Source organism: Aedes albopictus, chromosome 3, assembly GCF_035046485.1.
Source record: "Aedes albopictus strain Foshan chromosome 3, AalbF5, whole genome shotgun sequence".
Taxonomy (NCBI): Eukaryota; Metazoa; Arthropoda; class Insecta; order Diptera; family Culicidae; genus Aedes; species Aedes albopictus.
The window spans coordinates 381505856-381522656 of NC_085138.1; the positions used below are offsets into that span (position 1 = coordinate 381505856).

General features: G+C 45.1%; 2 protein-coding genes across 4 annotated transcripts in view; both read left to right on the top strand.

Moving 5' to 3' along the window:
- The window catches only part of LOC134289649 (uncharacterized), a 29686-nt gene that overhangs the window by 6267 nt on the left and 6618 nt on the right, over positions 1-16801 (top strand). The window contains exon 2 of the mRNA XM_062855829.1: positions 589-1063. Coding sequence (XP_062711813.1) covers positions 589-1063 — 475 coding nt within the window. The remainder of the gene's footprint in view (positions 1-588; positions 1064-16801) is intronic.
- Positions 10842-16314, top strand: LOC134289647 (uncharacterized protein K02A2.6-like). 3 transcript variants are annotated; one of them, XM_062855828.1, is made up of 2 exons: positions 10842-13329; positions 15663-16314. In XM_062855828.1, the coding sequence occupies exons 1-2, from the start codon at positions 11863-11865 to the stop codon at positions 15843-15845; spliced, it is 1650 nt and encodes a 549-aa protein (XP_062711812.1). In that variant the 5' UTR covers positions 10842-11862; the 3' UTR covers positions 15846-16314. The 3 variants fall into 3 exon arrangements, with proteins under 3 accessions (XP_062711812.1, XP_062711810.1, XP_062711811.1); XM_062855826.1 differs by having other exon boundaries at positions 10843-11180; positions 11433-16314; XM_062855827.1 differs by having other exon boundaries at positions 10844-13132; positions 13190-16314.

Consider the following 16801-nt stretch of genomic DNA (forward strand, 5'->3'; position numbering starts at 1 on the left):
AAAGCGGGTAGTCCATTGTGATAGCACATACATCTCTGGTGGTTAGTTCAGAAATGAGTGTAGCAACGATTGCGTTGTTAACAAGCACACATGCTCGAGGCATAACACGCGAGTTTGCCATTTCATTTTTACTGAAAGTAGCAAACACCGGGTTTTCAAGGTTTCCTGGATAGAAACATCCCTTACGAAAGTAAGACTCTTGGACTAAGGCCACTTGCTGTACAATTTTGCATTAGTCTGCAAACACTACACTGGGTAAATCGTTTAATGCGAAACCATGTAGGTGAAAATTTAAACTAATTAACAACGTCTTCATAATCTCGCCCTTATTTAGTCTCAAGTTTGAGACTAAAGGGGGTCAGTTGATTGTCTCGGAGAAACACTGGTACTCCACAGGCTCCGTTAGCGGTTAGGTTTTTATTAGACCCCCCTAGCCATTCATTCTTAGGAACGGTAACCATATAGCCGCATCACACCATGAATTAGGGGTCACCTGTTGGTGGACTCTTACCACCGGAACAGGCGGTCCGTAGTGTTATCGTCCTTTTTTTTTGAATTAATATCAACGTGTTTTTCGTTTTGTTCCAGGTCGGTGTAAACACACGCAGCAGCAACAACGACGACAGCGAATTAGATAGGATAGAACAAATAATGAGTACAAATCCGACTGCTCCGCCTTCATACAATCAGTTAGTTGTGCCAGTAGCGACCTCAACGGGGATCAACGACAGCAGCAGCAACAGTAGACTAGTGATGATCAGCAGCGAACAGCGGTATCAGCTGCCTGGACCCAGTGGCGGCAGCAGTAGTAGCAGTACCGGTAGCAATAACAGGTCCGTCCCGACGGCGTCAAACGTCATCATAGTGCACGGAAGCGGTGGCAGTGGTTTCACTTCCGGTTCCAACCGCCGCGGCGATCCCCCTAGCTATGAGGATGCAATAAACCGCGAGGAACCGCCACCGTCCTACGATTCGCTGTTCGGGCGAGTCCGCGAAGCGCACAAAGCGTCCACCGGGGTGATGGATTTTTTGAAGAACGTTGTGATACTGCTGCTGGGAACGCGTGAGTATTGTTGTCGAGTTTGAAAAGTTATCTTCGTGTAATGAATGTTTAAGTGGTCCTCTAGGAATTTTCCAGGAATCTCTTCAGGATTCCTTTAGAAATTTCTTCTAACTCCAAGGAAATTCAAAGAATCCTTCAAAGGTTGTTTTTAAGTTTTTCTCCATGAGCTCTTACAGGAATTGCTTCAGGAATTCCTTGACGAATACCACTATGGATGTATTGAAAATCAATCCAGGGTTTCTGAAGAAATTCCTCCAGTAATACCTTTGGGACTTCATCCAGCCATCCCTTCAGGAGTTTCTTCAGTGATCCCTTAACAAATTCATTCAGGAATTTCTCTCGAGTTTCTTTTAGGAATGCATCTAGATATTCCCTTAGGAATACCTCCTGGGTTTCCTTCAAAAACTTCTTCAGTGAATCTTTGAAAAAATCCCCCAGAGATTCTCTGAGGGATTCCCTACGGAATTCCAATATAGATCCCTTCAAGAATTGTTCCTGGGAGTCATCGAGGATTTCTTACATTTGATTAGAGCCTTCCTTCAGGAATTATTCCAGACATTCATTCAGTAATTCTTCCAGAGATTCATTCAGTTATTCTTCTAGATACCGTCAGGAACTCCTTCAGAGATTTCTTGAGAACATCTACCAGGTTTTCCTTCGACAATTCCTGCAGGAATTCTCGGAGGGATTCCCTCAGGAATTCCAACATAGATCCCTTCAAGAGTTTTTTCCAAGGGGTTTTTGAGGAATTCCTACAGATATTTTCCAGTGGTTCCTTCTGAAATTCCAGAGATTGATTCAGGAATTCAGCGATTCTAGAATTCCTTCAAGAATCTGGAACTATTTCAGCAATTTCTCTAGTAACTTTCCTATGAATTTCTCCAGGTTCCCTTTTGGAATTCGACAAGAGATTCGTTTAGAAAATTTCTCCAAAGATTTCCTCCAGAAATCTCTAGATGAATTTCTGCTAGAGTTTTTTTTTTTGAATTCATCCAGGGTTTCTTTGATGAATATCTCATTCCTTAAGTCTAGGGAATTCTTCCAGATAAATATTGCTCGAGTATTTCCTCCAGGACTTCCTTCTGGAATGCCTCCAATAACTTCCAAAGATTCCTTCAACAATTCGTCCAGGGATTCTTTCAAAATCCCTTCAGGAACTCTATTGGTATTCCTTCAGGGATTTATTGATCGATTTTCTTAGCGATTTCTCCAGAATTTCTTCTAGAGATTCTTCAGGAAATCCTCAAGGACCTCTTTAGGAATCTTTTCATGGATCCCTACAGGAATTCATTTAGGGTTTCTCTCTGCAATTCCTCCGGGGGTTCCTTAAGAAAGTTCTCAAGAGGTGCCGTCGATCATTCCTCCAGGGATTCTTTGGAATTTCAACATGAATCTCTTCAAGATTTTTTTTCCAGGAAGTGCATGAGGAATTCCTACATATATTTCTCCAGGGGTCTCTTCTGAAATTCGTTGAGGATTTCTTCCAGGCATTCATTCAGTAATTATTTTAGATTCCTTTAGAAATTCATCCAGAGATTCCTCCAGCGATTCTAGAATTTCTCCAAGAATCTTAAAATACTTCAACAATTTCTCTACATAGTGCTTCTTTCAGGAATTCCTCCAAGGATGCTTTTAGGATTCCTCAAGAGATTTCTTCCATAGTTTCTCCATAGATTCCTTCCAACATTCCTCCAGAAATTTCTTAAGCTTCCAGGACGCGTTCCATCAAGCCACCGAAACTGCACCGTGCTCTATACAAGCGCGATTTTTAGGTAGTGCTATACTTTTTAGAACAGCGTGAGTCCTAAAGGGATAAGAAATTTCTGCTAGAGATTTTTTGTTTTTAATTAATCCAGTGTTTCTTTGAGAAATATCTCAAGAAAATCCAATGATCCATTAAGCAATTACTTATGGAATCCGTTCAGCGATTCCTCAGAAATTCTTCCATATATGTCTTGATTAATTCTTCTAGGAGTTCTTTCTGTAATTCCTGCAGAGATTCCTTCTGGATTTCCTTCGGGAATTCCTCCGAAAATTCTTTTAGACTTTTAGAGATTCCTTCAGAGATCCCTTTAATAATTCCTTCAATGATGCCTTCAAATATTCGTTCAGGGATTTCTTTTAGCAATCAGTTCAGGAATTCTATTGGTATTCGGGAATTTATTGAACGTTTTTCTTAGGCATTTCTCTATAGGTCCTTCCAGAAATTCTGCTAGAAATCACCCAGGAAGTCCTCCAGTGATTCCTTGGGGAATCCTCCAGGAGTTCCTTTAAAAATTCCTCCTGGAATTCTTGAAAGAATTCTCTCAGGAATGCCAAGGAGTCCTTGAGGAATTCCTACAGACATTTCTCTAGGAATCCTTTCTGAAATTTGATCTGGAATTCTTCTAAAGATTTATTCAGTAATTGTTCCCATTGGCGTAACTAGGAATTTTTCCTGGAGGGGGTCCAGGGGGGGCCTGGCTTGAGATAAATTTTAAGCGGGATGGGCTCCCGATATGTGAATATGCAAATTGGTATTGTAGTTTTGAGTAATCAAAATGACTTTTTTAGATTTGTTCATAGTTTCGTAAACTATATGAGTACGAACAATTCCTCCAAGATTTTTTTTTCCATAGCTTGCTTCAGTGATTTTATCATGGCTTCTTCCAGAAATTCAATCAAGGGATTCCACTAGACATTTTTTCGGGGATTTGACCTTTAGAGGTTCCTCCAGTATTTTTTTTCGAGATTTCCTTTAGGAATTTCTCCAGAGATCCTTTAAGGTGTTTCTGCAGGGATAATTCTACAGGGATTTCTTCATATATGCTTTCCAGAATTCCACTAGACATTGCTCCAATAATTACATCTGGAATGATTCGAAGTATTTCTGCAGGAATGTATTTACAAATTCTTCCAGGTATTCGTCAAGAAAGCTCTCCTGAGATTCCATAGAGTTCCTCATGGGATTGCTTCCGGGATTGCTCATCGGGTTTCTTCAGAAAATACTTCGAGTTCCTCCAGGGATTCACCGAAAATTTCTTCTGTTATTCTTTCAAATACAACTTCCGGGATTTTTTCAAAAATGCCTGCAAGAACTCTTGTTGGGATTCCTTCAGAAACTCCCCCAGGAATTAATCCAGGATTTCCTCAGGAATTTTAGCGGTTTCTTCAGTATTTCCTCTGAGAATTCATCAGAAACTCCTCCTGAAGTTCTCTCAGAAATCGAACTTTGTATTTCATCTGAAATAAATCTTGAGATTCCTCCAGAAACTCCTCAAGGGATTCCTTCGGAAATTCCTCCCGGATTTTTTTCAAGAAATATTCCAGGTATTCATCCTGCCAATCCTCTACGATTTCATTCAGGCATTTCCCCAGTGACTTCTGCAAGAGTTCTACCAAGAATTTCTACAGGAATTACCCCAGGTATTTCCTCAGGAATTCCTCTGGGAATTTATTCTAGAATGGATCCAGGAATTCTTCCAGGGTTTCCTCCAAGAATTAATCCAGGAATTTGTTCTCTAGGGTTTCTTCTACACATTCCTCCAGGAATTATTTCATGGATCCCTCCAGAAATTTCACCGATGATTCCTGCAGTAATTCCTCCTGAAAATCCTTCTGGATTCCTCCTGGAATTTCTCCAGAAATTCATCTGGAAATTCCTCCTGGAACTCCACCAGAAATTCCTTTCAGAATTCCTCTAAAAATTTCTCCAGGAACTCCTTCAGAAATTTCTCCATGGATTTCTACCAGAATTGCTCTAGAGATTCTTCCAGGAATTCATTCAGGGATTCCTCAAGGCATTCATTTAGGGATTCCTCTTGGAGTTCTTCCATTAATAGTTCCACGGAATTTCCCCAAGATTTCCTATAGAGATTTGTTCATGAGTTCCTCCTGAGGTTCCTCCAGGAATTGTTTCAGGGATTCTTCCAGGTTTATTTCCAAGAATTCTGTAGAAGTTCCTTCAACCGTTATATGTCCGACAAACTTTTTGCTTTTTTCTACATCGTGCTTTTTAAATGGGCGCTGGGTACCCGGGTACCCTGTCGGCCACATAAGGGTTAAGGATACCTCCAAGAATTCCTCAAGAGGTTTCTTAAGAATTACCCCAATAATCTCGTCAGAAAGTCCTCCAGGAATTGATTCAGGAACTCCCATAGGAATCGCTTCATAAATTACTACCGCAATTCCTCCAGGAATTCCTCCTGGAATCCCTCCAAAAATCCCTCTGGGAATTACTCTACAAATTTCTCTTGGAATTTATTCAGAAATTTCTCTTGGAATTTCTCTAGAAATTTATCTTGGAATTTCTTCAGAATTTCTCTCGAGATTCCTCCAGGTATTCATTCCAGGGATAGTTCCTCGGAATTTCCCCGAAAATTCCTTTACAAATTTATCCAGGAATTCGTCCTGGGATTCCGCAAGGATTTTGTCCAGAACTTTCCAGGCATTCCTCCTGAGGCTCCTCCAGAAAATGCTTCAGGGATTCTTCCAGGGATTTTCCCAGGAATTCTTCCAAGAATTTCTCTAAGGATTCCTCTACGTATTTTTCAAGAGGTTTTGTTCCGTCGGAGGAACAGACACACAGGACCGGTAGCTCGATGGGAAGGAGGGGAACTTAGCCTTTGGAAAGGCTGTGGCTTCCACTGGGGAGGAAAAGGCGGCTTTGCACTACAAACTACTTAACTCTATATTTCGTGTCTGTACAGGTCGGTGTTTGAATGAAGACTCTTTTATGTTCGCGCACGCAATCTTTTTGAAGGACGGGTAGCAACTCAATGGAGGTAGAAAATTGCGCTGCGCCTAATGTACATAGGCAGTGGTGCGATGGTTCGGTCGTCGTCGGCTGGCACATAAGGACACGCGGCTACGCGTGGTTGGTCGGTCGATCCTTGCATGATCAATCATTACGTCGTCGCTCGGTGGGCAGGCACAAACGACGTGGTGTGTGTGAGGGTGATAGGGTGATTGTTAGTGGGTTTGGAGCCGTAAATTACTCGCGGCGACTCGAGGTTAGTTTGGTTGGGGAGACAGGGTCAAAATCTAAATGGTACTTCGCGTTGGGAGCGAACATACTCCCCGGCCAGAAAAGGTGGGACTTGCTAGGATGGCTAGATCAGGGAGGCAACTTATCTTAGGAGGACTAACAATCAGGACACTTTCAAAAACATGGCTAAAGGCTTCAGAGAGACGACAAGGAACTTTCAAATGGTCTTTTAGGGGGATTCATCATACACGAGGGTTCTTAGGACAGGTAACATAGGAAAACTCAGGCAACTTCTTAGGTGGACCTTTAGGGTAAACTATCTTTGTAGGGTTAGAGCATATCTGTCTTGAGGTAGGGAGGAAATTCAAGGAGTGGGAAATCTATCTGTTAACTTCTGGAAGAAACTAGGAGGGCTATCAATGACAAATTCATGCTTCATGTTGGGAATTCTACGAGAGTGGACTGTATATTGGGTTCTTGGATATCTTGGTAGGATTTGGAGCTTAGGGTACATGAATTTCATTCAAGGATAGGCAATCTGACTTGTTTTGGCAAAAGGACTTAAGGAAAGGCATTAGATTCAAATAGGTAATTTTGGATTCTTTGATTTAGGATTGGAGGTTGGGTTTACTTTGCACACAGAGGAGCGCATCTTAGCACGTTGGAAGGCAAAATTCAGTCAGGTGGAATTTCTAAAAGAGGCATATCAATGTTCAACGGCAATTCAGGAAAGGTACTTGGATTCTTAGCAGGGTCTTTATCTTCGGAAGAACAGGAAATCACAAGGCAATCAGGTTTCAGACTATGGCATGGGCTCTAGGTGTTATTAGGAGATTCAAGGGACTCAAACTTCACAGGGAACTATTTCATGGGATGGAATTTCATTCTGGGTTAGGCAAGGGTACGAAAGGCAAAGGAAGGCAACACGAAGACGACAGAGACAGGGAACTTGTCAATTCGTTAGGGGTTTCAATGGAGGACTGGGGGAACCACATAAAGCCAGGATAGGGAATTCACACACCACGGATCGAATGTTTGCTCACCTGTGGCGTCTGGATCGTCTTCCTTCGGGTCGTTCGGTGGACGCGTTCGGGGCACGCGCTCTGGGATTTCTTCGCTGGGTCGGCATCGCTTGGGTGGTCCATCGGGTGGCTTCCTCGGCCACGGGTCGGAATGGAGCTGCTTGCATTCACCAGTCGGGCTGACCGGCGGCGGATCGAGTAGTGGTTGGTTCATCATCGACAACACCACGATCCAATTCTTCTTCTCGGGAGGTTCTCTAACTACCGGACGGGTTCCGGCTATATTCGGACTAGGGACTTGTTCTTCCTTGTTCTGGATTCGCTTGAATGCCGGAAAAGTTCCAGCTGTCGTTGGAGGTAGCTTCTTGGTTGGATACATCTCGATCTTCGGAATAGGCTTCGCAATTCGTTGGATGCCGGCTGACATCACAGGAAGGAGCACCGGCGGGTTCACTGTAGGAGTGCCGGTTGACATCAGGCTTGACTCGGTCACCGGACAGGTACCGGCGGGCATCGGGAAGGGCATATTCACTGAACGGCTTCCAGCAAACATCGAAGACGGCTTGGCTACCGGACGGAGACCGGCTGGCATTACGAAGGGCATGGCTGCCGGACCAGTTCCGGCGAACAACACGGTCGGCTTCACCACTAGACTTGTTCCAGTGGACTTCGGAAACGGCTTGGGCTTGATCATCGGACTGGTGCCGACGAGCTCCAGGAACGTCTTGGCCAGCGGGCAGGTACCGACGGACTTCGAGGACAGCTTGACCACCGGACGGATACCGATGGCTATCATGATGGACTTCGTCACCGGACGGGCACCGGCGGACGTAAGAACTCGCTTTCGCATTGGACTGGTACCAGTGTGTTTCGGAAGTGGCTTGAACACCGGACAGGAACCGGTGGACATCTGGTAGGACTCGACCATCGGACGGGCACCGACGGACTTCAAATTCGGTCTGGTTGCCGGACACGAACCGGCGGGCTTGAGAGCGGAATTGTCTATTGGACTGGTTCCAGCAGACCTCGGGATTAGCTTCACCATCGGAGTGGAATTGCCCACCGGACTGATTCCAGTGGATATCGAAATCGGCGTGGCTACCGGAGGAGGACCGGTGAACATCGTGGACGTCTTGGCCGCCGAACGGGTATCGACGGTTGGCTTGACTACCGGGCTGGTACCGATAGACGGTGGGCGCAGGATCTGCTTGTCCACTGGACTGGCACCAGCGGACATCAGGAGTGGCTTGTCCACCGGACGGGAACCGGAAGACATCTGGGAGGACTTGACCACCGGACGGGAACCGATGGGCATCAGGTTGGCTTCAACCACTGGTCGGGAACCAGCCGGTATCTCGTGCGACTTGACCACCGGACGGGAACCGGCAGACATCTTGGACTTCTTGACCGCCGAACGGGTATCGACAGTTGGATTGACTACCGGACTGGTACCGATAGGCGATGGAGGCAGGATAGGCTTGCCCACTGGACTGGCACCAGCGGACATCAGGAGTGGCTTGTCCACCGGACGGGAACCGGCAGACACCTGGATGGAATTGACCACCGGACGGGAACCGGCAGGCATCTCGTTGGACTTGACCATCGGACGGGCACCGATGGGCATCTTGGTAAGGTTGACCACCGGACAGGAACCGGCGAACATCATGGCGGAGTTCAACACCGGACGGACACCGGTAGAACTCTTGGTCGTCTTGGCCGCCGAATGGGTATCGACGAGCATCAGGGCGGAATCCACCACCGGACTGGCACCGGTAGTCCTTAGGATCGAATTGGCTGCCGAATAGGATCCGGTTGCGCGCTGGAACTGTTGGTGTACCGGATAGGAACCGGTCGTAGGCTTGAGCTGTGGGGTTACCGAACGGGATTCGGTCACGAACTGCAGCTTCTGGGATACCGGATAGGAACCGGTGGTAGACTGGAACTGCTGGGATACCGGAAGGACACCGGTCGGGTTCTGTTGCGGTTGGAATGCCGGAAGGGAACCGGCCTTACACTGGAGCGACGGGGATACCGAACTGGATTCGGTCACGGACTGCAACTGTTGGGGTACCGGAAGGAGACCGGTCGGACTCTGTTGCTGCTGGTATGCCGGAAGGGAACCGGCCTTGCACTGGGGCGGCTGTGGTACCGGAAGGGATCCGGTCGGATACTGGGATACCGGAGGCATTCCGGCTGGCTTCGGGATCCGCATGGGCTTGGAATGGAATCCTGGTGGTGGTCGGAACGGCTTCAGCACCGGATGGAATCCGGTAAGAATCGGAATCGTCAGCTTCGGATGAACTCCAGTCGGGTCGAATGGAATTCGGAACGTATTCACCACTGGGTTGGTTCCGGAAGGCGCATTGCCTGACGTCGGTGTCTTTGGTTCTTCGGATGGAATGCCGACAAACTCGGCTGGCTCGTTGCCGACAAGGACACCCTCCTGGCTCGTCGAAGGATGCTTACCTTCACACGTTGGACGCTCGAAGGCAACGGCTGTCACCTCTTCTTCACACTTGGCTGCTTCATCGGCCGGCGTGGTTGCCGACTCGGGAATAGTGACCTCGGCGAAATCACTCTCAGGTTGGACCTCGGCTGGCCCACGCAAAGGAATCTTCTTGTCGGTGGAATCTTCGCCGCGGTGCGGCTTTTCGGTCTGGATTGGATTGGTAACACTCGTACTCACCTTTTTCGGCAATGACGAGCGTGACCTCTCAAACACGTCAGGACTCGGAACGAGCTGTTCCGTCGTTGGACCCGGTGACTGGCTTCTTCGGATTGGAGGGCTGAGCCAGCGTGAAGTGGTCGCATCGAAGCAGGTGGATGTGGACTTTCGCTTGGTTAACCTGTCACTGGTGGTCGGGCAAGAAATCAACAGGGTTTCCACCAGAACACAGGCTTCGTTGTGGGTATCTTCGAAGCGCCAGTAATCCTCATCTAGCTCTTCGAATCTTTCGGCTGGGAGTGCAGACAAAAGTTCACCGTACACTCTCTGGTACTCACGATAATGGCACTGGAGTTCACTCTCAAATGTCTTCACTCGTGCCAAACTCGGTTGGACGACACCACTTTCTTCACTGATTTGTTCTTGGAGCCTCTCAATTCTTGCCTCAACGTGGCTACGCTGGGCGAACAGCCTTTTTACTTCGGCCATTCTGGGTTTGGGAACCGCTAGTGTTTGGGAACCACTACACACGCGCGCGATTCACTTTCGGGATGGATGGTTCGGACTTCTTTTTCACTCTTGCTTTGCGAAACACTCTCTTTCTCTCCACCAGAGAAAACCACGGAAACACACATCTAAACACTGGGATCGAACTACCGGGGCAGGAACACCAGCAATCCTTTCGGTATGCCGTCCGTTCCTGTATGCCGTCGACGACAGCAATGGAAGGGAATTGTCCCAATCGGCTGATTGGCGACAACACAGCTGCGGTTGCAGCTTCACAGGGCACTGGATCCTTTATCCGGTTCGCTAGGACCAAATGTTCCGTCGGAGGAACAGACACACAGGACCGGTAGCTCGATGGGAAGGAGGGGAACTTAGCCTTTGGAAAGGCTGTGGCTTCCACTGGGGAGGAAAAGGCGGCTTTGCACTACAAACTACTTAACTCTATATTTCGTGTCTGTACAGGTCGGTGTTTGAATGAAGACTCTTTTATGTTCGCGCACGCAATCTTTTTGAAGGACGGGTAGCAACTCAATGGAGGTAGAAAATTGCGCTGCGCCTAATGTACATAGGCAGTGGTGCGATGGTTCGGTCGTCGTCGGCTGGCACATAAGTGTAGCGTAACGCTTTACTTTATAAATTTATAGCGCTCGGAAGAAGGTACAATCCCTTTCGTTATACGGGCAATGGCCGATCGATTAATAATATGTTAGAAAGGATTCTGAAATAAACCCAGCAGCAGAACATTCTGTGATCTGGTAACAGCAGCACGTATTCGTTCGTTTCAACTACGTCTAAAAACCCCAAGAAAGAAACTTCTTTAAAAAGTAGTTTTAAGAAATAGTTAAGAGGTCTTAAAAACTAAAGTGAATACATTACAGCTGGCGACGAGGAAAAAGAAGTGACAGTGTTTCTCATACGGAATATTCCGTGTAGCAAGGAAATTCCAGAGTGAGCTGAGTAAGTAAACGGCAGAGTTTTTGTGGAGAGTGGTAAGCTCTAGAAAACTTGTGCTTGACAGTGTGCTTGTGACTATTTTGAAGAGGTCAAAACGCCTTGATCAAATTAGAGCAGCTGTTGAATAAATAAAAAAAACGCGCAAACGTCGTGTTTGGTGTATAAATGCATATGTAATAGCATATTTGAATTGTGATATCAAAAGTTCCATTTTGTACATCATTTTCACCATTTTATTCTTTCCATTATTCACAGAACTCCCTTCTCGCTCCCACCGATTTGGCCATTTTGGTTTTACCATCGACCATAGTGTTCGAGTTTGCATTCTATCAGAGAGTCGGCGTGCCACCCAGCCACCCATTATACCGACCCACTCAGCCACGACGGGCGGGAATCCATCATCTGGAGGTGATCAGTAGTGAGCTAGTGAGAGATCGTGTGGTAGAGCAATTTGCGAGAGTGAGTTTCTGTTGAGCTCGGGGAGAGTTTGTAGAACTGGTGAGTGAGAGATTCCGCGATTGCGAGTAGTGAGAAAGGCTGAGCTGGCTGTGTCTCACTTGAGTCTCGCTTGTAAAAGTAAACAGTGCAATCAACTGCAGCTGGTAGAGTTGCATCTGCGGTGAGGAAAAAGTGCATCAAGTAAGTGATTTTAATTTGGTTTTCTGCTGGTTGTTACTAGTACACCATGCCCTCCTTTGGAACGTTAGACCATTACGTGAAAGGCACGTCCTTCACGAATTATTTGGAGCGTTTGGAACACCTTAGCTCCTTTAATAATTGGACGGAGGAAAACAAGAAATCGGTGCTGATTGCTCTTACCGGCCCGGTTGTTTATGATGAACTTAAACTGATGTTTCCAACCGTTGAATTGGGAACGTTAAATTATGCGGACATGGTGAAAAAGTTAAAGGAAAGGTTCGACAAGGTAGATCCCGATATGATGCAGCGATTTTATTTCTATAATCGATTCCAAAAACCGGACGAATCTGCTGAAAGCTTCATTTTGTCAGTGAAGTTGCAGGCAGAGTTATGCAATTTTCAGCAGTTCAAGGAAACTGCAATTAGGGATCGATTGATAATGGGGCTGCATGATCGGGAGTTGCAAAAGTCTTTACTAATGTCGGAGACACTGACACTAGATGCAATTGAGAAGAAATTGCTTAGCAGTGAGGTAGCCAACAGACAGACCAAAGCAATGAACAGTGAGCCAAGAAGGGACGAAGTGCATTCAGTGAAGAGCAGACTAGGTAAAAAAGTTGGTGAAAGTAGCCGTGACTATGGGCGTGATAGATCGGACAGGCAATACAGGGGCCGTATTGTAAATAGGAATGAAAAGCGAGTTAGTTTCCGTGGTAGATCTCCGTCTGAGTCCAAAAATCGCAATGCATACGCTAATGCAATTTGTAATTATTGCAAAAAGCGAGGACATTTGAGAAGGGACTGCTATAGTTTGCGAAATCGGAACTCGGTGTATCATGTAGAGAAGGTTGAAAAGGACACTAGCTATGATTTTAAACGGTCAGGCGGGCATGATAGTTCAGGTGAAGAAACAGATGGAATGGAGTGTTTGATGATTTCCACCGTTAACAAAATTAATGAACCGTGCATGATTAAAGCAAAAGTGCAAAACTGTATGCTGAAGATGGAAATTGATTCGGGGTCAGCTGTTTCTGTGATCAGTGAGGCCGACTGTAGGAAATTTTTCAACGCTATTCCAATACGCAGCTCTAGCAGACAGCTGATTGTTGTTGATGGAGCACGCTTGAGGATTACAGGAGAAATTTCTGTACAGGTTGAATTGAACGGGTCAATAGCAAAGCAAAAGCTTGTAGTTCTGCAGTGTAGCAACAGTTTTGTTCCTTTGATTGGAAGATCATGGCTTGATTGTTTCTTCCCTGGATGGAGATCGGGTTTCACGAGCACAGCGATGGTGAATAGTCTGAACGAGAAGAAAGGTATTGATGACATAGTTAACAGTATGAAAATGAAGTATAGGAAAATTTTTGATAAAGATTTTTCAGAACCTATCGTAGGCTATGAGGGGGAACTGATCCTGAAGCATGAACAACCGATTTTCAAGAAGGCGTATACGGTACCCTACAAGTTAAGAGACAAACTGGCGGAGCATTTGGAGATGCTGGAACAACAGAAGGTAATCACACCTATAAAGGCTAGTGAGTGGGCATCGCCTGTGATAGTGGTAGTTAAAAAAGACCAAGATATACGCTTGGTAATAGACTGCAAAGTTTCAATCAATAAAGCGATAGTACCAAATACATACCCACTACCACTAGCACAGGACATATTTGCTTCTCTAGCAGGCTGTAGGGTATTCTGTTGTCTAGATTTGGCAGGGGCCTATACGCAAGTTCCTCTCTCTAGGCGGTCCAAAAAGTTCACTGTCATCAACACTATGAAAGGCTTATTTACCTATAATAGACTTCCACAAGGGGCTTCAAGTTCAGCGGCAATTTTCCAACAAATTATGGACCAGGTCCTGCATGGACTAGAGGGAGTTAGTGTCTACTTGGATGATGTCCTTATTGCGGCCGAAAATTTTGAAAAGTGTGCAAAAATTTTGGATTTGGTTCTTGAACGACTATCTAAAGCAAACATCAAAGTAAACTTTAAGAAATGCAAGTTTTTTGTGACGCAATTGCCATATCTAGGACATCTTATTACTGACAAGGGACTTTCGCCATCTCCTGAAAAAGTGTCAACAATTAGTCAAGCAAAGCCTCCGACTAACGTACCAGAACTTAGAGCATTTCTTGGTTTGATCAATTTCTACAATAAATTCGTTCCACACTTGTCTTCCAAGCTAAGGAGTTTGTACGCTCTGCTGGCTAATAACAGTACCTTTGATTGGACAGAGGATTGTGAGGAAGCGTTTCAGTTCAGTAAGAAAGCCTTGTTGAAAGCAGATTTGCTGGAGTTCTATGACCCTAAGAAACCGCTAATTGTTGTCTCAGATGCTAGTTCATACGGATTGGGTGGAGTTCTAGCCCATGAAGTCGACGGATTTGAAAGACCCATATGCTTCACATCGTTTTCGCTGAATTCTGCACAGAAACGATACCTTATCCTTCATTTAGAAGCGTTGGCGTTGGTTTGTACCGTGAAGAAATTTCATAAATTTCTTTTTGGGCAAAAGTTTAAGGTTTACACCGACCACAAGCCTTTGGTTGGCATATTCGGCAAATCCGGTAATAATTCGTTATTTGTAACTAGACTCCAGAGATATACCATGGAATTATCCATTTATGACTTTGAAATTGCATATAGAGCATCAACAAACATGGGAAACGCAGATTTTTGCTCCCGATTCCCGCTGGAGCAACCTATTCCTAAAAGCCTCGACATAGGTAGCATTAATAGCTTGAACTTCTCGGATGCTTTACCTTTGGATTATAATTTGATTGCCAGAGAAACTGAAAAAGATTCTTGTTTGGCAGAGGTGATGAGATTTGCAGAAAGCGAGTGGCCTGACAATGTTCAAAGTTCATTAAGAAACTTTTACTCAATTAAAACGGATATAGAAGTTGTGCAAAAATGCCTTTTATACCAAGATAGAATCATCATACCAGCAATTCTAAAGGACGACATTCTCAAACTCCTACATGCAAACCATATTGGTGTCGTGAAGATGAAGCAACTAGCGCGCCAAACAGTCTTTTGGTCAGGCATAAATTCGGACATCGAAAAGTTTGTAAAGACTTGTGAGGCATGTGTCAAAATGGGAACAGTTCCTGCTAAACCTGAACATAGTAAATGGACTCCAACATCGCGACCTTTCAGCAGGATACATGCAGATTTCTTCTATTTCGAAGGGAAAACATTTCTGCTTATTGTTGACAGTCACTCAAAATGGGTGGAAGTAGAAGTAATGCTGCATGGAACAGACGCAAAACGAGTGATCAACTCACTCATGACAGTATTTGCAAGGTTCGGTCTTCCTGATGTGATGGTAACGGATGGAGGCCCGCCATTCAACTCGAAGGAATTTTCCTCGTTTTTGGAAAAGCACGGCGTTAAAGTTATGAAAAGCCCTCCATATAATCCAAGCAGCAACGGGCAAGCAGAACGTTTAGTTAGAGTTGTCAAGGATGTTTTTAAAAAGTATTTGTTGGACCCTCAGTTGCGAGAGCTAGATTTGAATTGTAAAATCAACTATTTTCTTATTAACTATCGAAGTCAAATTGCTACCAAAGAGGGAGTCCCACCATCACATAAAATTTTATCATACAAACCAAAGATTTTACTTGATTTGATTAATCCAAAGAAGGATTATAAGCAATTTTTAGAAAAACCTATTTGTTTAGACAATCCTACAATATCTCCTCCTAAACCAGATCCATTTTTGAAATTAGTTGCTGGAGATATGATATATTACAAAAACTTCAAGAAAACTGATCCACAGAGATGGATTGAGGCGAGATTTGTAAAACAAATTTCTAAAAACACCTTTCAAATCTCCCTCCACAGGACGACGATCATGGCCCACAGGAACCAATTAAAGCTGGCTCACCTTCCGGTTCGAAGCTCGATGTTGTTACTCCCAGAAGTCAGTCGGAAGCGCGGTCGAGCGGAGTCGGAGGATTACCAAGGCTGTGCGGATTCCGAGGCCGAGGAAGAGCCATTCCTAGGGTTCCCGGATGTGGCGAGTGATCAGATCCCCAACAGGACGAAACGACAGAAAACGAGCGGCAGCCTGATGATGACCAGGAGTCGCGCTCGGAAATTAGAAGTTTAACCGGTCTGGTTTTGAAGAAAAATATGCACCTAGTGCGTTCGAATCATAATGTAGTCGGAAGTGAAAATGAATTTTTGAATGATTTGATAGTATGTAGTTTCTCGAGAAGGAAGGACTGTAGCGTAACGCTTTACTTTATAAATTTATAGCGCTCGGAAGAAGGTACAATCCCTTTCGTTATACGGGCAATGGCCGATCGATTAATAATATGTTAGAAAGGATTCTGAAATAAACCCAGCAGCAGAACATTCTGTGATCTGGTAACAGCAGCACGTATTCGTTCGTTTCAACTACGTCTAAAAACCCCAAGAAAGAAACTTCTTTAAAAAGTAGTTTTAAGAAATAGTTAAGAGGTCTTAAAAACTAAAGTGAATACATTACAATAAGGACACGCGGCTACGCGTGGTTGGTCGGTCGATCCTTGCATGATCAATCATTACGTCGTCGCTCGGTGGGCAGGCACAAACGACGTGGTGTGTGTGAGGGTGATAGGGTGATTGTTAGTGGGTTTGGAGCCGTAAATTACTCGCGGCGACTCGAGGTTAGTTTGGTTGGGGAGACAGGGTCAAAATCTAAATGGTACTTCGCGTTGGGAGCGAACAGGTTTCTTTAGAAATTTCTCCATGGACTCATCCCAGGATTTCTCTAGGAATTCATCTAGAGATTGCTCCGGGAGTTCTTCTAGAGGTCCCTCCCAGAATTCTTCTAAAAACTCCACCAGGAATTCATCAAGGAATTTATCTAGAGATTGTTCCAGGCATTAGTCCAGGAATTTCTTCAGGGATTCTTGAAGGAATTTCTCCAGGGTTTCCTCATAGGATATCTTAACGAATTTCTCGAGATACTCCTCCAGCAATTAATACAGGCATGT